Source organism: Polypterus senegalus, chromosome 11 (assembly GCF_016835505.1).
Source record: "Polypterus senegalus isolate Bchr_013 chromosome 11, ASM1683550v1, whole genome shotgun sequence".
Classification (NCBI taxonomy): domain Eukaryota; kingdom Metazoa; phylum Chordata; class Cladistia; order Polypteriformes; family Polypteridae; genus Polypterus; species Polypterus senegalus.
In genome coordinates, this window is record NC_053164.1 from 17964271 (window position 1) to 17990780 (window position 26510).

Consider the following 26510-nt stretch of genomic DNA (forward strand, 5'->3'; position numbering starts at 1 on the left):
GAATGAAAATTTTTCATCTACCCTTGTGGCAATGATACAACTATGGCCATGCAGTCCTAAGAAAAGAAGTACACCCAAGAAGTTACTGTGCTTAGAGATTTTGTAGCTTGCCACCTTACTTATTAATATTCCTGTTTAAACTGCTGCAGATAGTTCGGCCTTAATTACAAGAAATAGAAAAGGTCATTGTAATAATTCCAATGTGCACATTTTATCCTATGTATAGATACAAAATATTTCACTATGCAGTAACCAAAATCCTCTCGATTAAATTAGTGATGCACCTAAAAGGCTGTAATATTCAGATATAATGTGCTTTTCAATCATTGATCTTTTTGCATCAAATTGTGCTTTAATGAACATGTTCTGCTTTGTTAATACTTAGCAGAACAGATCTATGGACGTATCAAGTATTCATCATATCCTGATCTTCCATGTGTGTTAATCATCTAGAACCAGGACTCATTATGCCAGGTGATTTAGCAAGCCTCCATTGTCTAGATGTGGGTTTTTGACACATTTACCCAGTTACAAGAAGATATAATGAATTGTGCTATCTGAAATTTCCTCTTTTGATATCACTGTTACCATCTGTTATTCTGCATATGTCATGTTAACCTCCATCAGCCTGTTTTTGACCACATTGTACATTAGACTTAGCTTTGCATTGCTGTTCCTCATACTGTATACTCAGTCCTTTAGCCTTGTCTGTTTACCTCTTCAATTCCACTCACACACCATCTGTTCATATTGGGCTGATATCTCTGCTGAGGAAGTACTCTGTGTGTCACTTCCGTTTCTGGACCCCATCCTGCCTGAGAGATCAATGTTATGAGAATTGTAGCCACTAGTTCCACCAATGAGTTAAGCGGTTTATCTGACTGCTTAGTTGTGTCGCAACTTCCTGTTCAGTAGGGAGCATCTCTCTCAGGTTTGCTACTTGTGTGTTGCAGGTTACATTTACCCTCTTACTGAACAATTTATCTTTGCTGAGTAATCTGCTCAGGGTGTCACTCCAACTGCTGTGCTCACCTAAGAGACTGCAGAGGTGGGACATGAACTTATGATAGTCTGCAAGTTCTAATGCTGAGCTAATCAGAGGACTCCCTTTAGCCAGTGGCTAGTATGGCTATTTAGCTGTGATGGCATTTCCTGCACTGTAGCCAGAGTTATTGTCAGCTTTGCTGTGTGTTGGCACGTGACACTTTCTTTAAATAGACTTATCTGTACATGTGGTGTAGTTGATAATTAAAAACACAATTAAAGAGTAAGGGCAGTTTCACCTAATAAACTGGAAGCTGTGTACCAGTTCTTGCCATCATAAGGTGAGTAGAATTATTATGGCATAGAAAATTACAGTTGTAATTAGTACCACACAGAAATGGCAACAAGGGTGAGCAGGCTTCCAGATGTTAGCATCTAGGCCAGAACTTTTCCCATTCTGACCCCAGTACATGCCTAACCCAGGCACATATACCCAAACTCAACAGACAGGCTTATAGGCCTGCTCAGGTATTAAAAGTTTATGATACTCAAAAATACACAAAAATGCCCATCAGATGTAAAGGAAACCACAAACCTCTTGTTTTCTGAACAACACAAAACACTGTTCCTTATACTTATATATATATATATATATATATATATATATATATATATATATTTTTTTTTTAATTTATTTATTTATTTATTTGTAGCTGGAGATAAGAATGAATCACATATCATAAAGTAGTTTTTATTGCTGAGCTTTTAGCTCCTGCCAGGAGCCGTCATCAGAGGATAATGATTAGACATACAAGAATCAAAGGCAATTTTTAGCATTTTAGCAAAATTAGGTGGGGGTAGGTGAGTGTGTGTGTGTGTCGGTAATGAGGTAGGGTTAGGAAGGTATTGGTCATAAAATTTTATTTATTACGAGGATGTTCTTCTTAAGTTTGCATATGCTATATGCGGCGTTCATGTCCAAATGTCTGTTAATGGCGTTTTCGTTTGATAGCCAAGATTCAGCCAGCTCTTTACTGGCCTTAAATCTTACTTGTACATTGTCCCAGTTAAATGTATGTCTGGTTGAATTTGTGTGCATATTAATCAGTGATCGTGAGGCCTTCCTTCTGACGCCGTTTTGATGCTCCTGTATACGTGTTGCGATTCTTTTTGATGTTTGTCCTATGGGTAAGAACGGCATGGAATGCTATAAATTACGTTTCGTGTCTCTGCTGCCAATTTCTTGTTTTTGGCATTAAAAAGGACAGTGCGCAGATTATTTATAGGTTTGTGTGCTATCCTGATGCCTGATTTGGACAGGATACGTGCTGCACCTTCTGACACTCCGTGATGATAAGGAAATGTGTACCAGGTGGGATGGGGGGTCAGATTGGAGTCGACTGTTTGCTGTGTTCTCTGGGGTCTCCTGTGTAGGCACTGTTTAATGAATGTCTTTGGGTAGCCATTTGAAGTGAAAAGATGGAAAGATAGCGTCTTTTGTTCGTTTTTGTCTCCTTCCTATTTCTGAAAAAGTCTTAGTACAGCTCTGTTTATGAGATGCTGGGTGATTGCTGTCAAAGTATAATATCTTGTCTGAATTGCATTCCTTACGGTAGTCACTTGTAATCAGGGTGGAGTTGTTACTTCTTTCAATGGAGATGTCCAGGAAATTGATGCGTCGGTTTGTTTCTTTTTCCATGGTGAATTGGATTTTAGGGAATATTGTGTTGATGTGGTTGTAGAAATTGTTCAGCTGTCAGTTTTTATTATGACGAATGCGTCGTGTACGTAGCATATCCAAATTTTGGGTGTGAACTGAGAGAGAGCCACGTTTTTGAATCTCTGCATTACCAGTTCTGCCAGAAGTCCTGATAACGGTGATCCTATTGGCATGCCTTCTTTTTGAATGTAGTATTTTTCATTGAAATGAAAGTGAGTTTTCTGGCTAAGTGATACTAGGTGCATTATGTCTTTAGTGGACAGCTTCGTTCTTGTCTTTATGGTGCGGTCATTGTTCAGTCTCATTAGTAGTGTTTCTGTGGCCAGATGGATTGGAATCATTGTATATAGTGATATGACATCAAACGAGACCATGACCTCGTCCTCAGCGATTGATACGTCATTCAGGCATTGCAATGCCAACTGTTCACAAAATATTCCGAGTCATAAGTTAAATTCTTGTATGTCTTGTCATTATCCTCTGATGACGGCTCTTGGCAGGAGCGGAAAGCTCAGGAATTAAAACTACTTTATGATACGTGATTCATTCTCTCCATTTGTGGATCTCCAACTATTATTATTATTATAAACCATATCACAAACCTTTGCTTCCAGATGCCAAGTAACAAACTACAACTCAAACAGATCCAAATATGTTTGGTGGTTGATTGGCTCAGTACAGCTTTATATACCCAGTAGAAAAGCAGAGGGATAGAAAGTCTAAGCTGTCCCCAAGATACTTTTTGAAGGGGTTTGTCTTCAAGAGGGTCCTATTAAAAATAGTTTGGGAGCAGTTTGTTTGGTTATGGAATGTGCGTTCTGCTGTCTGTAAGGGAGGATTAAGAAGCGTATTCCATTTTCAGCATGTTAGAAGAGGCACAGTGAGCAAATCGGTAGAACCTGGAGCCCCTGGAGAGTCATGGAGAGACTTGTGGATCTCGGGTGCATGTTAGACTATGGGTCCTAGCTGCAGTTGGAAGCCAGTGGAGATAGCGAAGTAGTGGAGTAGTGTGAGGAGCAATCTGGTTGCATTGGAGAAGCCAAATAAACATGTTGGAGGGACTGCCAGAAAAGAGTTGTTATAACCCAACTGAAGGAGAGCAAACAACTGAACAATGAGATGAGTGACATAGATGAAGAGTCTTAGAATTTGATGATGAAAGAGAGGTCACAGTTGCATCAGTAAATATATATACCAGTAACGGTGCAGTGCACGATAACGTGCAGTGAATACACTTGAGCATTCCTAGTTTTCATTCTCTTTTTCTGTACGTTTAGCATTCATTTGCTCAGAGGTTGATGTGCTTGCTGCTTCCTGAGCAGCTCTTCTTTTCTCCACCCTAATGGCCCGCTTCTTCTCTTCTTTCGTCGGCATCTTTTCAAGTTAAAACTGATTAAATCAGTGTTTGTGTTGCAATTACTTAGTACATTTTCTTTCATTTTTCACTTAAGCTGCCACTAAAGTCTTCAATCTGCCTCAAGAATGATTTTAAGATATGAAGAGGAAGGGGAAGTGATGGCTAAGGTGGTAGGGAATGAGAATGGCTGGCCGCTGCGGAGAGTTTGATTCTATAATAAAATTAAATAAAAAGAGGAATAACCTTGGAGGTCACTCATCACCCTGAAAGCGAATAGTAGACATCACGTAGTATACGTGTACCAAATTACAGGTCAATAGGTCAAACGGTTTATGAGCTACAGGTGATTTAAAATCCTGGACAAACAAACGAACAGCCACAGTAGCGTATTATATATAAAGACTGCTTGAATGAAAGGAAATCGTTCAAGATCCCACCAAGTTTATTCACAGTAACTGATGGCAGTGGATAGCATATTTACATAAGAAAAGGTTACATCATGATCGCTTGCCAGTTTTGTCAGTATTGATTCCTGGATTTGGAAAAAACTTATGAGTGAAGTAGCCTTTAAGTTTGTGGCACAGCTCAGTAAGTACACCTGATTCAAGCTGACTTTTCTCTTTCTTGATTTTGTTTTATTTGTAAGCATATGTAACAGGGTTTTAGAAAACTAGTCATGTGTCCTTAGACTTCATAGTAAGAAAGACAACATTTTGAATAATAAGCTATTGCTTTATCATTTTAAGCATAACAAATTAACTAACAAAGTAAAATATATATGCGTATGTATTATTCTAAGCAGTTGGTTTTGCTATATAGCACCAGCTATAATATATAGTAACACATAGCTTATAAGGTTTTTCTAAGTAATTGATAAGGTCCAGATATTATGTAGGCTGTTTTCATAAATTTAATAGATAAGTGGATTAGAAAAATACAGCAATTTGCAGTTTTGTATTAAAAGTTTTTAATATGTTTTGTCTACCATGCTGTTAACATTTTTCTTTAAGAGAGGCCCATGTCAGGTGCAACATCTACAGTATCCCTTCAAAAATGTTCTTCTCTACAGTGTGAAAAGGGCCATCTGTAGTTTACTAGCATGCTACCGCTATAGTACAGTGTCCAGCTTGCATAAGGCATAATAAGGACATCTACTGACCAAATGTAAATAAACGCTGTAAAGGATCTGTCACTTTAAACAACCTACCAATGTAAAAATATTGTATTTCCTTACTTCATTAAAGTGGTGATAATTGAGCTGTATAGATTTAAAATATGGTACATGCAATTTTATTGCAATGTGGTGGAGCAGCTATTATAACCCCCAAGCATCTCTCTAATTCCTCTCTGCACACCCGATGGTATTGTATGTCAATGATATTTTGAAGTGATGATGTGAACTTTTAAGTTCAGACTGTATATTTGTAAAATCTAAATTGTATTTTTTTTTCTTGGTATTAATTGAAATTAAAGTGTCTCTGCTAAGGATTGCACATGTCTTCCCTGCTGTTTGTATGTATCCCAGACTTGCAGAAATATCTGGTTAGACTGGATATGCATTTATATGATGCTATGTTTTTGGCATTATTTGAGTAAGATCTTTTAAAAGATCTCCTACTTGATAACTTATTTCTTTGGACTTATCTTCCTTTGTAGAAGAATATACCAGACTAGCCAACCCGCGGCGTACCATACGCCGCATAATCAGGCCGGTTTTTTAATGATTTTTAAGCACAGGGAGAAAATTAACATTTGAAAAATCGGTAATGTAATAAATCAGCAAGAATAGCAACATTGTAACAATGCACGGAACGAACCAACACACAATCGTCCGTGACTGAAAACTGCCGGACCGTCCTCGCGCCTTCTCCTGCCAGGGATGGGGGTGCACGGCGTGGAGTCTGCAACGGGAGGATTGGAGAAGGACGTCCATTCAGCTCCCTCCGTCATGCTATTCTGCCGATTTCTCGTTCAGTATGCACTGCCCGCTCATGTGCCCACCTCCAACTCGTCACTTGAGTTGTCGTCTTTACACAGTCCAGATGTACCTGTGACTGACGTAGACTTTTCATTGCTCTGTGCGGTTTTGGTTGCTTTTCTATATATAATCCACCAAGACACCCAACCACGGTAGTAGCGAGGTGTGATGGGGGTGTGTACAAAGGTTTGGGACGCAACCAGTGAGAGTGTATGAGTCACACTTAGTGGGAATTCCACGGCTTGCAGCCCGAATGGGGTTCAACAGCCTACCCACGCCTCTCTGCGCTGGGGTGACACACGCTCAATGTCATGCATAATTATTTATTGAATGCTAAACACTTCTGGAAAGACACAGTTGTCTAAAACGGGTTGGTGTGAGAATACAACAGTAAGTGAATGAAAAGATGGAACTCTGGAGAGAGCAAAATACAACACAATAGTGAACCCGTGGCATAACAAACGCCGCATTATTATTTATTGATAGTTGAACACTTCTGGAAAGACACAGTTGTCTAAAAAGGGAGGGTTTGAGGATACAACAGAAAGTGAATGAAAAGATGGAACTCTAGACTTTTCATTGCTCTGTGCGGTTTTGGCTGCCTTTCTATATATAATCCACCAAGACACCCGACCACGGTAGTAGTGAGGTGGGAGGGGGGTGTGAACAAAGTGCAGGAGCATCTAAGAAGACGCATGTTTGTTGTGGATGTGAATTGCTGTATGTAGAGTGTAAAACAGTTTGCTATGGTGCACGCGGTCGTGCGTCGTAACCGAAAACTCGATTTTTAAAGACTGCTTACTTCATTGTGTTTTAACCTCGGTTGTAAGGGAATGTTTTAAGGATCCCATGGGATACCCTTCAGTTTTGGCTGCTTTTCTATATATAATCCACCAAGACACCCGACCACGGTAATAGCGAGGTGTGAGGGGGGTGTGCACAAAGGGTAGGGACGCAACCAGTGGGAGAGTATGAGTCGCACTTAGTGGGAATTCCACGGCTTGCAGCCCGAATGGGGTTCAACGGTTTACCCACGCCTCTCTGCGCTGGGTAGACACATGGTCAAACTCATGCATAATTATTTATTGAGTGCTAAACACTTCTGGAAAGACACGGATGTCTAAAACGGGTTGGTGTGAGAATACAACAGTAAGTGAATGAAAAGATGGAACTCTGGAGAGAGCAAAATACAACACAATAGTGAACCCGCGGCATAGCAAACGCCACGTGGCTCAGACGTGCATGTGGACTCTTACCACAGATGAAAGGGACTAACTGGGTGGTCGGTGAGTTTTTGCGTCCGGGCAAATGGGTAGGCAGTGTGAATGCCTAGAGAGCGAGGGTAGATGCCGGCCGGTGAAAAAGGAGTGTTGGTGGGAAGGAAAACGTGTTCCGTGTTCCTGCAGGGGCATCTAAGAAGACGCATGTTTGTAGCTGTATGTAGCGTGTAAAACAGTTTGCTATGGTGCACGCGGTCATGCGTCGTAACCGACAAGTCAGTTTTTAAAGACTGCTTACTTCATTGTGCTTTAACCTTAGTTGTAAAGGATTGTTTAAAGGATCCCATGGGATACCCCTCACAAACCGCTTTACATGCTGCATATGGCGATTCACCTCCACGAAAAACATGGCTCTATGAACAGTCAACGTAGCTTGGAGGTGCATGACATGCACATGACATTAACCTGACCTGCACTGCATGTGGCCTCTACGACAGACGAATATAAATGACGCCATTTTTTCTGTGTCGTCGTGTCCAATGGTCTTGGAGTTGGTATGCATGGCTCCTTCCTGCGTGCGCCATAAGTGTCTCACTTGTCGGCGGCTTGGTGAATCCACGCCCCTTCCGGCGTGCTTTCCATGGTTGTCTTGCCTTAGTGAATTATACAGGGTATATATAGATTCTTGTTCATACGTATGGTCGCTTGGACTTAGACATCAACAAGTGGGTAGGTGCAGTGGCAGATCTACTATGAGCCATGTTGTAAGTTAAGACAGGATTCTTATTGAAAAGACACAACCTTTTATCGTTAACAGAATGACTGAGGTTGTGGGTGCAACTTGGTAAAATTGGGTTTCTGTTCAGAATTATGGTGTCTTGGATGAGGAGCTTTCCAGACTGGGGTAGAATCAGAGCCGAGAGTAGAGAAAAAAAATGTCCTCTGGAAGAGGTTGAGATAGTGAGATCCAGTAATTCCTCTCTCATTTGGTCTAGGAACATCAGAGAGTTTTTCGGGAGGATTCGGAAACTGTTGCTGGTTAAAGTGTTCAGCTTGTTGCTACTTTACCCTTCATCATGAAGATGAGATGTAAAATGAGTTACTGCCTTATATCTTCTTGTGGACTATACTTCAGTTGCACACTTTTTAGACTCATTGCTTCTCCCTTTTGGTGCTGTAGTGGTGTTTCCAAGCGAGTCTGAAGAACATTGTTATAGTTGTGCTACATGTTTTTACTTTTCTAAAACATTATATGCAGCACTACATAAACAAAAAAAAACATTAATGGAAAGTGAAAAATACATGGATTCACTAAAGCATTTTGTTTAGAAAATCATCTCTCTGCTGTAGAAAAATGCATTTGCATGAAATAAAACGTGTATCATTTAAGCATATTGTCACAGCTGAACTCTGAAAAACATAAATGTCAGTAAAACAGCTGTTATTTTGAATTCTCTCACTGTAAACTTCAGTGCAGTCCCAATTTTTTAGAAAGGTGACAAGAATTTTAAAACAGTTTAGTGTGATCTTTTAAATCCAAGGATATTTGAGTTTAGCTTTTGCTTTATTTTGCCATCTTTCTTTCAGTTTGTTGTCCACAATATATGGTTTGTTTTTCTAAAATGTTTGTTGTCAGCATGCATGTTATCTTCTATTTTTTTGTTTTTTCATTTTATAATAGTGTCGAAATCTGCGGATGAGAGTCCTGAAATTCCTGTGAAGAGGAGACGAGTCACAGCAGAGATGGAGGGGAAATATATAATCAACATGCCTAAGGGAACAACTGCCAAAACAAAGAAGATATTGGAAATGAAAGCTGCCAAAGGTTAGGGTATTCATTGGGAATTTGTTTTTGGGACTTTTTGCAGTATTGTCACTGATAGTCTGGTCTGTAACATGACGCTCTTGGCTTTAATGAACTGTGTATGTGACCAAAATAATGGACTTTACCATTCAAATTCTTTTTGAAAGTTTCATCATGTTAGATCCCTTTTACGTTTGAAATTGGGTTAAATTCAAGATGCCTGCCTCCACACCTGCGGCTGAGGAGTCCTTGCACATACCTTACACATACAGTAGACACCAATTTATTTGCTTCCCATTTCTCATTTTTTGCTTACTTTCATGAGATAAATACAGGTGCCGGTCATAAAATTAGAATATCATCGCAAAGTTGATTCATTTCAGTAATTCCATTCAAAAAGTGAAACTTGTATATTAGATTCATTCATTACACACAGACTGATGTATTTCAAATGTTTATTTCTTTTAATTTTGATGATTATAACTGACAACTAATGAAAGTCCCAAATTCAGTATCTCGGAAAATTAGAATATTGTGAAAAGGTTCAATATTGAAGACACCTGGTGCCACACTCTAATCAGCTAATTAACTCAAAACACCTGCAAAAGCCTTTAAATGGTCTCTCAGTCTAGTTCTGTAGGCTACACAATCATGAGGAAGACTGCTGACTTGACAGTTGTCCAAAAGACGACCATTGACACCTTGCACAAGGAGGGCAAGACACAAAAGGTCATTGCTAAAGAGGCTGGCTGTTCACAGAGCTCTGTGTCCAAGCACATTAATAGAGAGGCGAAGGGAAGGACAAGATGTGGTAGAAAAAAGTGTACAAGCAATAGGGATAACCGCACCCTGGAGAGGATTGTGAAACAAAACCCATTCAAAACTGTGGGGGAGATTCACAAAGAGTGGACTGCAGCTGGAGTCAGTGCTTCAAGAACCACCAGGCACAGACGTATGCAAGACATGGGCTTCAGCTGTCGCATTCCTTGTGTCAAGCCACTCTTGAACAAGAGACAGCATCAGAAGCATCTCGCCTGGGCTAAAGACAAAAAGGACTTGACTGCTGCTGAGTGGTCCAAAGTTATGTTCTCTGATGAAAGTAAATTTTGCATTTCCTTTGGAAATCAAGGTCCCAGAGTCTGGAGGAAGAGAGGAGAGGCACAGAATCCATGTTGCTTGAGGTCCAGTGTAAAGTTTCCACAGTCAGTGATGGTTTGGGGTGCCATGTCATCTGCTGGTGTTGGTCCATTGTGTTTTCTGAGGTCCAAGGTCAACGCAGCCGTCTACCAGGAAGTTTTAGAGCACTTCATGCTTCCTGCTGCTGACGAACTTTATGGAGATGCAGATTTCATTTTCCAACAGGACCTGGCACCTGCACAAAGTGCCAAAGCTACCAGTACCTGGTTTAAGGACCATGGTATCCCTGTTCTTGATTGGCCAGCAAACTCGCTGACCTTAACCCCATAGAAAATCTATGAGGTATTGTGAAGAGGAAGATGAAATACGCCAGACCCAACAATTCAGAAGAGCTGAAGGCCACTATCAGAGCAACATGGGCTCTCATAACACCTGAGCAGTGCCACAGACTGATCGACTCCATGCCACGCCGCATTGCTGCAGTAATCCAGGCCAAAGGAGCCCCAACTAAATATTGAGTGCTGTACATGCTCATACTTTTCATGTTCATACCTTTCAGTTGGCCAACATTTCTAAAAATCCTTTTTTTGCATTGGTCTTAATTGATATTCTAATTTTCCGAGATACTGAATTTGGGACTTTCATTAGTTGTCAGTTATAATCATCAAAATTAAAAGAAATAAACATTTGAAATACATCAGTCTGTGTGTAATGAATGAATCTAATATACAAGTTTCACTTTTTGAATGGAATTACAGAAATAAATCAACTTTGTCATGATATTCTAATTTTATGACTGGCACCTGTATACTTAAATGGAATCCAAGACACTTTATTGTTTTTTTATTATATGGCCATTGCTATTTGTCTGTGTATGGGCTCTGCTGTCATTATGGTAATAGTCTGCTTCTTGGATCTTAGTACGTTAGCAAATTAGTCATTTAGGTCCCCAGTTTAAAAAGCCGAAGAAACCCTTCTCTACTGTTTCTTTATAAGAAGCTATTGTCTTCACAAAAAATTATGCCTGTGTATTTGATTCTTTCACTCTTTTTACCATCAAACATTGATGCAAAATAGCTGTCCTGCATCCTCTGTAGCAAATTATACAGGAAGCAGGCATTCAATTTATAGATTTAGGACTTATAAACAGCATCAACATATAGGTCTCTGAAAACTAGTGTTGATCTCATGACTAGTATATAATAAAGCTTCTACCTAGAGTTTTGTGGTTAAAGTAATTGGAATACACAGAAATAGATAGTGATGTTATCTCTGCATGGTGTAATGGAGCTAACAGTAAAAATAATACATTTAGTATGAAATTTTAATTACTAACTTCAACAGCATTTTTGATTTAGAAAACATTTGTGTTATGGATGAGATGACTGGGATTGCCACTCAGGAGCCACACGGATGCTGAGCCCACACACAGTGATGTCTCCTTACAGTCTGAAATGCTGAATTTATTTCCACAAAAAATATCATTGCCATTGGTACTTTTTGTAACTGTTCATATATTCGGAAATGCAGATCAAACTGTGTCTCTGTTTGTTGTCGGATTGCTTGTGTAATAGCACACATCATATGTCGTGGAAATTGCATATTATCTATCACTGAATTGCAAAGAATTGAATTTGGCACTTGGCCATCTTCCGGATTGCAGCTGCTCATTAAAGATCATTCAGTATGGTTTTGTTCTTGCTGTTTTCTGAAGCAGAGATCTTTAATTTTAGCTTATTGGGGATGATTTTTACAATCTAAATGCAACTATCCCAGTTATACCATTAACTGTATGTTTACCTTATTGAGTAAATTCATCTAGCAGTACTCAAATTGTGCAGAGTTATAAAATTACAGATAGATAATAATGTATTTTTCCTTAGGGGAAATTTGACTTTTTATAGTGGCTCTTTAGATAGATAGATATAGATATGCACTCACACATACATACATACACACACACACACATACATACACACACACACACACACACACACACACACACACACACACACACACACACACGAATGAAAAGGAAGAAAATTAAAAAGAAATCTTCTGACTTGGCAGCCACTGTCCCCATAAGGCACTATGTGCGCTTATTGCCATTTGTATTAAGGAGCCCCTGTCACGTTTCCAGAGACACATCTGCTGAATGATTTATTGGCTGAAAGTACTCGGTATGCAGTGTTAGTTTGTCGGAGAGAGGACGTGCAGCATTGTTCATAATGGCACTCAGTTTTGTTTTATTTCTCTCCTTTTCTACTATCCTCCGGGGGTCCAGAAGGTGTCCCTTATTATTAATTAGCAGTTTGATTCTGTGTGCGTCTCTTGATTCCCAGCACACCACAGAATAGAAAAACACACTGGCCCTCACAGAGTTATAGAAGATGTGATAGATGTCACTACCCACATTAAAGGAACACAGTTTCCTTAGAAAAAAGAGCCTGCTGCTGCTCTGTTTAATGTACTTCCTCTGTGTTGCTAGGTCAGTCTAGCTTGTCATTGAAACGGACCCCCAAGTACTTGTAGAAGGGCACCACCTCCACATCCTGTCCCTCAATAGTGACCTTCAATAGAGGCTCAGTTGTGCGGCAAAATAAATTCACTATACAAAATAAAGTTGGATTATATGAAGCGCATTTTCTCTGTAGTGGCCGAGGTGTTAGTTTTAGGTGCTACACAAAAATAAATAAATAATAAGCTTTATTTAATATTCAGTCCTTAGCACAGTTACACTGAGAGTGTCACTTATTGATACTTGCACTACAGAATGTAGAGACAACTGCACTTTTGAATTTGATTTTTTATGCTGCTCTGGGCAAAAGGCACCAGCAAAATAAATGTGTGTAATTAGACTAAATTTTATCTTACTTGGTGAAAGAGAAATTTGTTGTGTCACAAAAGTGCAATGGATTGTAAGTGAACTGGACAGTACCAGGCAAACTTATTTGGGAAAATGACTTCTTCTAAATGGTTTTGATATTTTAAAATTAACCTTTTTTAAATTTGATTCTTAGTTTTCTGTATATTTTTTTCTCTGCAGAAAAGGGGGTTCATAGAACATCAGTTTTTGAAAGACTTGGAGCAGAGTCAAAGGCAGATACCACAACAGGAAGCAAGGTGAGGCCAGTGACAAAGTCAAGATGGCCGATTTACTGCCTTTTACTCGCTTTTGTATAAATTATCTCTTTTGGTTCCCTTACATCTTTCCCAGAAAAAAAAAAACTGTCAAGGACAAAAAGAACGCCTGTTATACCTTTCAATGCAGTGAGATTTTTCTGTATGTGCTGTTTGGCCCTTTTAATATTGCACCTGAAGATGTTCTCGTGAAACTCCTTTAGGACATTGATGTTTCATTTTTATTCAGGCACCTGGCAATTATCCGAGTCACTTTCTCAGCGTCATATTGCCTTGCTCCAAGTTGGTCCTTGTACATCTCTGTTGATTCTGTTTTTTTCTTCCATTTTCTTTTAGATTGTTCAAAGGCACAAGTGGCTTGGTTTTCTTACAGCTGAGTCAGTGCAAATATTGTAAATGTATTTCTTAGGCAGTTTACACACAAGGCATTAGACTGGTGTTTGGGGAATAAATGTGGAGTGATTTGTGTTAAAAGCCATGGGTTCACTTCCCCAATTATATCCCATTATAAATATGTTCAAGGTTTACGCATGCTGTTATTGAATAATTGTAAATAATAAAAAATACCATTTATCATAAAATTATACTTCAGTTTGGGACACAAAATCTTCAGAGGTAGTAGTCATCAGATTTTCCAATAAATAATAAAGTTTGTATTCATTTTATAGCAAAGCATGGTGGAACTCCGATATAGGTTACATGTGTAACTGCTTACCATATTAGGACTTGCCATATTTATTATAATTAATGCTCATCCTCAAGATTTATGAGCACAAAGTAAGGAAAAAGGTAGTGTCAGCAGTACAATGTAATCGAAGAAAGAACGTCTCTAGGTTTACCTGAATGCAACAGTAGGTTCTTTACTTAGCCTATAGGGCGGTTGATTCACTTTCCCCCAGAGAACCACCAGAATTAGGCCTGTTGTCTATGTTGCTTTCGTTTCTCTCCAACAACACTTGTGTGAATGATGGAAGAAACACAAGCCCCTTGCCTCTTACTTCACTCTTTAACTCTAAGGTCACTGAAATCGCAATCAAAAGTAGCATTTAAGCTTTCTCTCAGGAGTCAATTCAGGGTAAACCCTTAGCAGAATCTTTCCTGAAAACTTGGGTTCATTCAAACTTCAGTTTAGGTGTGTGCTTCAGCATTTTGGTGAAGCTTTATGCATATTCAGTCCTTGCTATTGATCACAGCAAACGTTTTGTTTTGCCAGAACTCTCTTGATCTACAGTATGACAGTGGTTATTCAAACTCTGTCTGATAGCACACAGTACAGCTTATTTCAGCATGACAGGCAGCCTCGTGTGTCCTTGCAATCCAGAACCCCAATCCGCAATACAAGGGAAGAATCCCATTTTTAAGACACTTTCTTGTGCTCTGTGCCTATTATTAAAATGTCATTTAGAGACTGACATAAACTATTTTTTTCACACATAGACAGTTTTCGGAGTCTAAAATGTTTAATTTTAGTTGAACTGTCCTTTTGATGATAAATTACTAATTCTACAGAGAAAACGCTTTTTTAGTTATATTACCTTGACATCTTTAGGTTTACAGTCTGAGTTTGGGTTGCATCTCTTGCGCATCTTCTATTGGCCTCAACAGAAAGTAGTGAAAAGTTTGCTCTGTGTAAATGAGTGTATTTTGTACACAAATATTGCTCATTTACAGGTTAATAGTGATAAACTGTTGCATTTTGTTTTCATTTTCTTTATTTCTACACGAGTGGTGATTTATGCTGTAGACTATAAATTACATGTCTTTATTATAAAAAAAAAAATATATATATATCTTGGAAGGAGACGATACGTAATTTTCTCGGAGACACTTTAACGTCCCGCGAGACAAGGCAGTGAGACAAAAATGCAGCTGCTGTACAGGCTTTTAAATGTTTGAAGCACTGCACGACAAGCAGAACACACACCTCAGCAGCAGCTGTAAGCCAGCCAGCAGCTGATCCGACCACATCTCCTTAGCTTTCGTTCAGCACCCCCTTCACAGTGCGAGTGGCAGAGACGCGAAGTGGGTGAACAAAGTGAGCAGGGCACAAAGCCCCCCTAGTTAAACTATAAATTACATTTTGTTTGTAATGTCTTTTTACCTTGTATCCACCAGCCATTTTTATTCTCTTTCTTAACTTTCGTTTAGCCTTTTGCAAGCAGACACCTGTAAATTCTTGTAGGCATACACATCAGAGGCAATTGATTATGAAGGCAATTGGTTGGAGCCAGAATGGCAGAAACTTTGTGGATAGGTGATGAGTACTTGCCCTTCATCCCAGTTTCAGTGCATGGAGTGTTTCAAAATGGTAGGCTGACTCTTCGGTGTTACTTTAAACTACACTGCTGGGTGACTGGTTCTGTTTTTCTGTAATTCTCAGTGCATTGAAATATTTCATTCATTTAAAAAAATTGCTAGTTACAATCTCCATCTGTAGTAACAAGTTCTCATTAACCCTCTTTTAAAGCAACAGATGGCAGCAGCACAATGTAATCACGTCGTAATGTTAAACAATTCTAGAATGTCTCCTCTTCATTTATTTAGGTTGAAAAAATTCAAAGGCTTTAGAATGCTGCCATACCTACCTTGTAGCCTTGACATAAACGTGTGCTTTACTTTTCTGGACTTTCACTTTAAGTCTGTCTTGACATGTTGGAGATGAGAACTGTACACGGTATTACAATATGGAGTTCTCAGATATACAGCGAGAAGCAAAAATGCTGAGATGAGGTAATATGTTATTTTTATTATATATATTCTATGTTTCCTAAGTGAAAAGATGAATGTGAGACTAAAGTACAAAATGTTAGCTTTTACGTTTGGTCAATGTTTTACAGGTAACAAACAATATTGGGAAAAAATGACATTTGTTGTGTTTAGTTCTCCTGAAGTATTGGGACAAATGAATGCCAGGTGTTCCTTAATTATTAACACATGAAAGAGGTTCGAGAGTGCAGGGTTGGTTGTAGTCACTGGAGTCTGCATTTGGGGTCTGGTGTTGACTTCAAAGGTACAAAAGATGAAAAGTGGAGAGCTGACTATGATAGAAAAGCAAGCCATTTAAAAAAATAAAATAAAACAAATACCCATCAGAACTATTGGTGAACAACTGGGCATTCCAAATTCAACAGTATAGAATAATTTGAAAAAGAAAGAAACTGCTGGCGGTATAAACAATTTGCAGTGAGCAGGCTGCCCCAGTAAGACATCAGCAGTGGACAACAGGGATATTGCTAGAGCTGTGAAGAGATACCCAAAATAACATCCAAAGCAATAAAAGACGGCCTACGTGTTGCAGGGGTGAAAGTGTCAGTGTTCACCTTTCACAGAAGAATTAAACTGAAGAAATACAGAAGCTACACTACAAGATGCAATCCTCTGATCAGGAAAGGCCCAGACTAGAATTTCACAAAGAAGTACAAGGTGCCAGAAAGGTTATGGAACAAAGTTTTATGACAGATGTGGTAAAGATTTACCTTTAACAGGTTAAAGGTTAACATTTGCAGAAAAAGAGGACTGCAAATGATTCTAAGCACACCAGTTTATCTGTTTATCAGGAGGCAGTGTCATTGCTTGAGCATGAGGCAGCTTGCAGAACGGTCTTGTTGGGCTTTATTGACAATGTAAATGATGGTAGCAGCAGGAAGAATTCTGAAGTGAACCATCTTCACAAATCCAAATATCTTTTAAGTTATTGGCCTAACCAAGGATTTCATCAGAAAGAATTAATTAACTGGCCTCATTTTCACTAGCTCTCACCAGTAAGGATGTCACAGGGATGGGTACTAAATTGGTACTAAAGTTCCAAAAAACATAGTTGTACCAGCTTTTTTTTTTAGTGTTGGTAGTGCTGAGAAACTAGTCAGTGCTGCACTCATGCATGACTACAAGTAGACAAATTACTTAGGAAGGCACAATAATACATGAGAAAAATGTCAGCGAAATCATGTAAAAAAAAAAAAATGGTGCACAGTGACACCGCACCGCATCAACATGTCAGGCAGTGTGGTGCAGTGGGTAAGGCTTTGGACTTCAAACCCTGAGGCTGTGGGTTCAAATCCTGCTACTGACACTGTGTGATCCTGAGCAAGTCACGTGACCTGCCCTGTGCTCCAATTGGAAAACCCAAAGAAATTAATTGCATCATAAATGTTGTAAGTCGCCTTGGATAAAGGCGTCAGCCAAATAAGTAAATGTAAATGAAAAGAAAAACAGCAGAGGACATGTCTGGAAAGCTTTTGTGCTTGACACAGGAGAATTTCACACAAGTGCAGGAATCATTTTTGTTATTCATATAAAAAAATGAGCAAAGTACACAAAGGCTCATGTGTATTCCACTTTTACCCTGTTGTGGAATTAGTTCAGAAACAGATTTGCGTGTGCTTTGAGAGTGAAATAACTTTAACGATCAAATAAGGTGTGGCGGTTTAACATGTGTTGTCATTTACAGTGGAACCTCGGTTCACGGCCATAATTCGTTCCAAAACTCGGATTTGGTAATCCGATTTGGTCATGAACCGAAGCAGTTTCCCTCATAGGATTATATGTAAATACAATTAATCCGTTTCAGACCGTACGAACTGTATGTAAATATATATTTTTTTAGTTTTTAAGCACAAATATAGTTAATTATACCATAGAATGCACATAGTAATAGTAAACTAAATGTAAAAACATTGAATAACACTGAGAAAACCTTGAACAACAGAGAAAACTAACACTACAATAGTTTGCGCTGTAGTGCTAGGAACCGTTGCTAAAAACACTTTTTTTTTAATGAGTTTTAAGCACAGGGAACAAAATGAACATTTGAAAAATCCGTAATTTAATAAACCACCAAGAAAAGTAACATTGCAACAATGCACGCTATGAACCGATCACTGGAAACAGAACTGAAAACAAAAACAAGCCTTTTCTACCTTCTACCTCTCGCTTGCTCGCTCGCTTGCTCTCTCTCTCTTTCGTGTGTGCGTGTGTCTCTTTCTCGAGCCTGGAGCGCCTGTGTGTGACGCGCTCTCTCTCTCTTGCTCGCTCGCTCGCTCCACAGGAAATGCACAGGGAGAGACAACATGTACAAACCGAAAGGGAAACTGGCTTGTTCGTATACCGAGTGTGTGGTCGTGAACCGAGGCAAAAGTTTGGCTAACTTTTTGGTCGTAAACCGATTTGTACGTGTACCGAGACGTTTGTGAACTGAAGTTCCACTGTATTTGTAAGAAACGATGAAAAAAATAACAAAGATGAATTGCTTTCAGTAGTGTCCTACACTGTCCCGGTAAACAAACTAAGGCTTTGTATTCACTCTCTGATTGTAATGAGCACATCTGTCAGTTTTCTAACTGGTATATACTGTTCAGGGTCATGGAGGACGAGGAGGACCTGACATGCATCGACAGTTGCTCATATAGGACTGTGAGATTTGGGAAGACTTTGATGCAAGACTCAAAGCACCTATTTATTTTTTCTACACCAGCAATGACATGAGTTGCTACATTTGTTGATACCAGAATAAAATTTATTTCGTGTTTCAATTCTTTGCATGACAAGGCATGTCATCCTTTTAAAACAGCATATACAGTACTGTGTTAACAGAGATGTGTAATCATCAAAACACCTGTCAGCAAGACAAACAAGACAGCATACTTTATTTCTAAATATGAATCTTCAAACACTGTACTCATGTCATTCATGTGGGTTTTGGAGGCATACTAATGTCCCTTAGTGAAACTCATAAGTCAAAGCACCCATGTCATATTTGAATGGTAGGTTGAAGAATGTAATGCTGTTACACTTTTGCAAATGTATTTAGTACAAGTAATGATAGCCCAAGTAATTTCGTGATCACGTAAGATACCATGAAAGCAACAAAACAGAGGTGGTTGTAGAGGAGTTCTAAAATAAAGTAATAATGTAGAACCGATGAGAATGATTTTGCACAGGAAGTGTTAAAGTTGGGACAAATGTAAAAAACAAAAAAAAATAATTCGGACATGTGCTTCAGTAAGCTTTGCACCCTAGGAGCCAAGTTGCCCAAACTATTCTATAACATTTCAGTAATTATTTACTGCTCTTATACTGAACTCAGGGGACCCAAAAACGCTGAGGTCCGTCAAAAAATGAAGATTGAAATTTTTGACGAATCTAGAGCTTTCGCTCCTCCCCGAAAGACGATAGTTTATGTTGACGGAGGGCACAAAGCAAACAGCACTATTGAGTTTCTGACATTGCGAATTTGAATGAGATACATCCATCATGCAGCAGTGTGTCAGAGCATTAACAGTTAATGTACAGGGTGGGCCATTTATATGGATACACCTTAATAAAATGGGAATGGTTGGTGATATTAACTTCCTGTTTATGGCACATTAGTATATGTGAGGGGGAAAACTTTTCAAGATGGGTGGTGACCATGGTGGCCATTTTGAAGTCGGCCATTTTGGATCCAACTTTTGTTTTTTCAATAAGAAGAGGGTCATGTGACACATCAAACGTATTGGGAATTTCACAAGAAAAACAATGGTGTGCTTGGTTTTAACGTAATAGAAATTGTGTTGCTGTCTGGTGAACGTAGTAACCGGGTCATTGCAGCAGATTTCAATGCAAGACACCCTACGAGACCACCCATCTCCCATGCTACAGTTAGCAAACTGCTTGTTAAGTTTCGTGAAACTGGTTCAGTGTTGGATTTGCCAAAATGTGGACGCATGAAAACTGTCACTAATGAAGAAACATCAGTGGCTGTTCTAGCTTCATTCAGCAAGAGCCCACAGCGTAGCACACAGAGTGGCATTAGTCGAACATCCCTTCGGCGGATATTAGCTACTCACAAATGGCACCCTTACAAACTCCAGCTACTGCAGCATCTCAACGAGGATGACCCAGATCGGCGCACTGAATTTGCAGAATGGGAAAAACAAAAATTGGAACAGGACCCTCAGTTTACGCAGAAGATTTGGTTCAGTGATGAGGCAAACTTTTATGTGAATGGTGAAGTTAACAAACAAAACCACCACTATTGGTCTGACACTAACCCACATTGGATAGATCCCTCCAAGACTGGTGGAACAAAACAATTGATGGTATGGTGTGGTATATGGGGTACAAAGATAGTGGGGCCATTCTTCATCAATGGAAACCTCAAGGACACTGGATATGCGAAATTGCTACATGATGATGTGTTTCCCTCTTTATGCACTGAAGCTGGCACGTTCCCTGAATTTTTCCAGCAAGATGGTGCACCACCACATTATGGATGTCAGGTCCGAGCATTCCTAGATGAACAGTTTCCTGGAAAGTGGATTGGTCGTCGTGGGCCAGTTGAATGGCCCCCAAGGTCTCCCAATCTGACCCCCTTAGACTTTTATCTTTGGGGTCATCTGAAGGCAATTGTCTATGCTGTGAAGATACGAGATGTGCAGCACCTGAAACTACGCATACTGGAAGCCTGTGCTAGCATTTCTCCCATGTGTTGCTATCAGTGTGTGAAGAGTGGGAGAAGAGGGTTGCATTGACAATCCAACACAATGGGCAGCACATTGAACACATTTTATAAGTGGTCAGAAACTGTAAATAACTCATGAAAGAATAAAGTTACGTTAAAGCCAAGCACACCATTGTTTTTCTTGTGAAATTCCCAATAAGTTTGATGTGTCACATGACCCTCTTCCTATTGAAAAAACAAAAGTTGGATCCAAAATGGCCGACTTCAAAATGGCCACCATGGTCACCACCCATCTTGAAAATTTTTCCCCCCCTCACATATACTAATGTGCCACAATGGCCCACCCTGTACTATACTCATTCTGTGTAAGTGCAACCTAAAATTGACTTGCTTGGTAAACAGTTCTTGAGTTTGAAGTATGTTTTTATCTTCCTTACCTAAAACACCCGAGTCCCTTGATGTACAAACCTGTTCTTTTGTTTTTCAGCCTACTGGAGTTTTTAGCCGTTTGGGGGATGCCACAAGAAACTGTATTACTGAGGAGGAAGAAGAAGCTGTAAAGGAGGAAGAAAGAGATGATAATGTAGAAGGTGTGCAGAGTGATGAAGATGGTTCAGTTTTGCAGTATGCTGGGGTACTAAAGAAAACTCCACAGGCAGGAGACAAACTACACCACCAAGGCCGGATCTCTATTAGAGCTGCTGCAACCACCAGCAAGTCAAGGACAGTATCCCCTGCAGCAAATAAATCCAGCACTGTTACAATAAGGCGCCTCTCTAAACCGGTCTGCATCCCTGCATCCTCCACCTCAGCAAGGAAGCCAGAGAAGCCAGAGCCGCCTGGCAAAATTAGCATTTTGAAGAGACTAGGCAAGCCCCCAGTCTCAGCAGCAGACACTCAGGACAGTCGGGTTACCAGCTCCAAGAGCAAAGGCTTTACGGTTACCATCAGCCGTGGGACAGGCAGTGCCAAGGTGAGCAGCAGTACTGCCACCAGCAGTGAGTGTCTAGGGGCACAAATGGACAGTATGGGCAGCGTTAGTGTCTTTAAGAGATTGGGATTGAAGACCTCTTAGTAGATGTTTTAGATCTATGCTAATTAAATGTTGTTGTATCATACTATTTTTTAAATATTCCTGCGGAACTTGTGTGGCAAAGTACATAAGTACTTCCATTGGAAGCCACATTTATTTCTAATGGTTCCCAGATTATTTTATATTAGTGGCACATTTGTATTTTTAATATCCAGCAACTGTGTGATGGGCCCATATCCAGTCTTGGGGATGGTTGTTGTGGACAGAGTTTGTGAACTTTCTTATTCTTAGATCAGCAAAGCAGAGTGCTGCCATAGCAAAAGAAGATCCGTTTTATTTTGGCTTCACATCATTTTATAGCATTACTTAACAGAGGTCAGAATTAACGGTGCAGGTATGACAGCTATGGTAAAATCATAAGAAATGTTTTATTTTCATAATAGTTATTTACCTTTTTTATCTAAAATTGCTTCCCTTCACAAAGTTTTTAATACCCACTTAAATGTTGGTCTATTTAGGTCTAATTGGTCATAATAAGATGCCCTTCTTTTTGTCCAGAATCAGCTTCAACTATGCAAGTTAACCTCTGCCCCACTCTCTACAATCTGATTGGGCCATTTTTTTGGAAATGGCTCATACTCCAATTTCAACTTCCAAATAAATTATTTAAACGATACTTTTCAAAAACGTTTAATGTACATAAATCTTTTTTCTTTAGTTGTCTTGTTGAATTGGAAACATTGCATAATATGAGTGTACATTTTCACATTTGTGGGTTGTTGGCTGTAAATGTGTTTAGAGGCCCAGTGCTTAAAGGTTGGTATGAAATTAAAAATGTCATTGTTGATTAAGCAATGTTATATAGTTTAAATAAATCCATTTGTAATATGTTATCATGAGACTGCACACACTGTAGTTCCTTCTCCATAAAAATGCAGATTCTCTATTACTGTAATATGGAGAACACCTGAACATTTGTCTTATAGTAGATGGTGATGTTCATGATGATGGTGAAGAAGCAGTACATGGTTAGGTGGTGAGTACATCATTTATGCATGTACTGTATTTAAAAAAAAAAATATAGACCAGTAATAACCATTTGCAAGTTCAGAATTTTCTTATCTGTAACAAATATATTTAAGTTCTTATTTGGGCTAAATATTTGAGGGAGAATAAAGCACAGTTAATTTAAATATTATTTGAGTGACATAGTCACACAATGAACAGGATACCAAATAACTGAACAAAACAGTAAACAAAGTACTCTTCTATTATTATAAACTAGCCATCCCCTGCAGCTTCGCCCGCGTATTACTGAAACAGGACAGTGAGGAAGGCCCTGCCCACCTCTCTACGCCTGATGTTACTCTTCCCCTTCCCCTTGGCCCGCAGCGAACTATGATTCTTAGTGCAATGAGAGAAGTCACAAAATCAACTGGAATGTTCAAGCAAATTATAGAAAGAAAAAAAAAAAAGATCTAAATCCGTTAAGTAGTTCTCTCGTTCGCTAACTAAGCAGAGTTAAGGTTATGCCCCGAGGCTGACACGTGAGTGAGGAGGACCCCGCAGCCCAATGTGTCTCTCTCGGATCCCCACTAATAAATCAGTACCGCAAACGAACCATGATACTTAGCGCAATGAGAAAGTTGCAAAATCAACGGAATGTTGAAGCAAATTATAGAAAAAAAGCCAATCTAAATTTATTAAGAATTTCTCTTGTGAAAAGCAGACGGACATACAAACGGGTCTAAAAAACCATAAGAAATTTTGCGCTTGGACCACGAAATTTTTAAAACTGTTTCTTAGCAAGCACCTATGGGCCAAGGGTAACCTACATTCCAAATTTCAAGTCCCGTCCTCATGGTTAGGCAGATTTTGTGATGAGTGAGTCAGTGGTATATAGATAGATAGATAGATACTTTATTAATCCCAAGGGGAAATTCACATAATCCAGCAGCAGTATACTGATACAAAGAAACAATATTAAATTAAAGAGTAATAAAAATGAAAAAAATTTAAATAAAATTAATGTTAGCATTTACTCCCCCGGGTAGAATTGAAGAGTCGCATAGTGTGGGGGAGGAACGATCTCCTCAGTCTGTCAGTGGAGCAGGACGGTGACAAAAGTCTGTTACTGAAACTACTCCTCTGCCTGGAGATGACACTGTTCAGTGGATGCAGTGGATTCTTCATGATTGACAGGAGTTTGCTTAGTGCCCGTCGCTCTGCCACAGATGTTAAACTGTCCAACTTTAATCCTACAATAGAGCCTGCCTTCTTAACAAGTTTGTCCAGGCGTGAGGCGTCTTTCATCTTTATGCTGCCACCCCAGCACACCACCGCGTAGAAGAGGGCACTCGCCACAACTGTCTGGTAGAACATCTGCAGCATCTTACTGCAGATGTTGAAGGATGCCAACCTTCTCAGAAAGTATAGTCTGCTCTGACCTTTCTTACACAGAGCATCAGTATTGGCAGTCCAGTCCAATTTGTCATCCAGCTGCACTCCCAGATATTTAAAGGTCTGCACCCTCTGCACAGTCACCTCTGATGATCACAGGGTCCATGAGGGGCCTAGGCCTCCTAAAATCAACCACCAGCTCCTTGGTCTTGCTACACTGTTACCTTTTGTGCGGCAAGTTTTAGTGTTACCTTTTGTGCGGCAAGTTGTAGTATATATAATTTTTCTATGTGGGGAACATGTTATTTTTTCATTATGATTTATTTAGAGTTTTTGAAAACACATCTCATTGGTTGAAGTAATATGTGGGCATGGCAGTATGATGCTTGGTCACTAAGGCTTTGACCTGTGAATCAGTTGCTAGTGTAGTCTCTCTACTGACTAAGACCCGATCCTCCACCACCACCATCATCCCTCTCATGTCCCCAAACTTTCTGTCTCTACATATATGTACGTATACAATACTGTTCAGAATTCTTAGGCGCTGGTGGAACAAAATGCTGTAAGGCAGCAATGCTTCAGAAAATAAACCTTTAAAGATGTTTTTGATCAATAAACTCCCTAGAAAATGCAGTAAACAGAAAAAATATAAATCAGTGTTTGATGTGATCATCATTTGCCTTAAAAACAGTAGCAGTTCTCTTAGGTATGTTTTCATGCAGTTTATGAAGATACCAGTGTGGTAGATTGTTCCAAGTTGCTTGGAGAATTTGCCACAGTTCCACTTCAGACTTAGGCTTTCTTGGCTACTTCTGTGTCTGCAGGTAATTTCAAGACGGCCTTGATGAGATTGTCATCCGTTTTAAGATTTTTTTTTTTTTTTAATTTTTGTCATGCGTTTGGTGTCATTGTTATGCTGCAGAATGAAGGTGGGATCTATCAGACCCCGCGATGGTACTGGCAGATGGAAAAGAGTGCCTGTATTCACAGCACTCTTGTATACATGGAATCAAATTGCAGGCACCAATTTCAGAAATACAGCCCCAAACCTCCAGAGATTCTTTACTATGCTTCACTGTTGCCCAAAGACATTCAATCATGTACCATTCTTGTACCAAAAAAAAAAAATCACATTTGGACTCATCAGTCCCAGAGCACCTGCCGCTTTTCTTCTGACCCCAGTCCTTGTGTTTTCTTGAGTAATGATGATGAGTCATTTGGCTTTATTTCCACCTTAGAGAAATGGCTTTGGGTCACAACTCTTCCATGAAGACCACTTATGATAAATCTTATTCAGACATAACTCTTAGATGTTGATGGGAGTACCAGGGTCCCAGTGGATTCAGCCGTTCCCATGCTGGCAGCAGTGCTTGCACATCTTCTGATTTGAAAGGAAAGTAAGATTTGTGTACAATATTTCTTTTTTCTGCACTCCGTTTCTGAGGCCGACCATCGGATAGTGCTCCACTACTATGATTGTTGCTTTCTTTAATAACATTCAGATATCAATGTATTGCTTCACTTTGTGCAAAAGGAATTTTGGAACTCTAAAATATGCTCTTTTCTATTGATACGTGAATCCAGAATTCATAATTTAACTGCATTTGTTAGCTTGATATTAAGAGAACCTCAACTTTTCCATTTATTAAACACTGCTGATTGGCATTTTCAAATATTTATATATATATTTTAAATCCTTTTCCTAATTTATAAAGTTGACATACTTTTCCTTGCAGATCCTATGCCGGTTTTTTTCCTTTCCACATTCTTCAGTATGCGGCAAAGCCTTGAATAAAATGTGCAATGATTTCTGAAGAGCTAAGAAACTCATTGACTGTTTATGCACAGACACAAATTACAATCAGACAAGGCGCAGGTGTAGATACTTCAAGGGTATTTAAATGTTTGATTGTGGGAATTTATCTGATTTCAGTTATCATTAAGATTACTAAAGGACACACATACTAGTGATGATAAATAGCTTCACCTGACCACTATTTCTAAATAAAAGAATGGTGTTTTGTCTGATCGATCATATATTTCAAAACTGGATCACATTTTATAAATTCTGCCGGGCATATATCAGTGTAAATACACAACTACAACAATAACATTTATTTCTATAGCACATTTTCATACAAATAATGTACAGTGATCCCTCGCTATATCGTGCTTCGACTTTCGCGGCTTCACTCTATCGCAGATTTTGTAATGTAAGCATATCTAAATATATATCACGGATTTTTCGATGGTTCTGCGGACAATGGGTCTTTTAATTTATGGTACATGCTTCCT

At 39.2% G+C, this 26510-nt stretch overlaps 1 protein-coding gene across 1 annotated transcript in view; it reads left to right on the forward strand.

Moving 5' to 3' along the window:
- Positions 1-22714, forward strand: part of c11h19orf47 (chromosome 11 C19orf47 homolog) — a 49351-nt gene extending 26637 nt beyond the window's left edge. The window contains exons 6-8 of the mRNA XM_039768111.1: positions 8941-9084; positions 13247-13323; positions 21270-22714. Coding sequence (XP_039624045.1) covers positions 8941-9084; positions 13247-13323; positions 21270-21857 — 809 coding nt within the window. The 3' untranslated portion in view covers positions 21858-22714. The remainder of the gene's footprint in view (positions 1-8940; positions 9085-13246; positions 13324-21269) is intronic.
- Positions 22715-26510: the final 3796 nt, after the last annotated feature.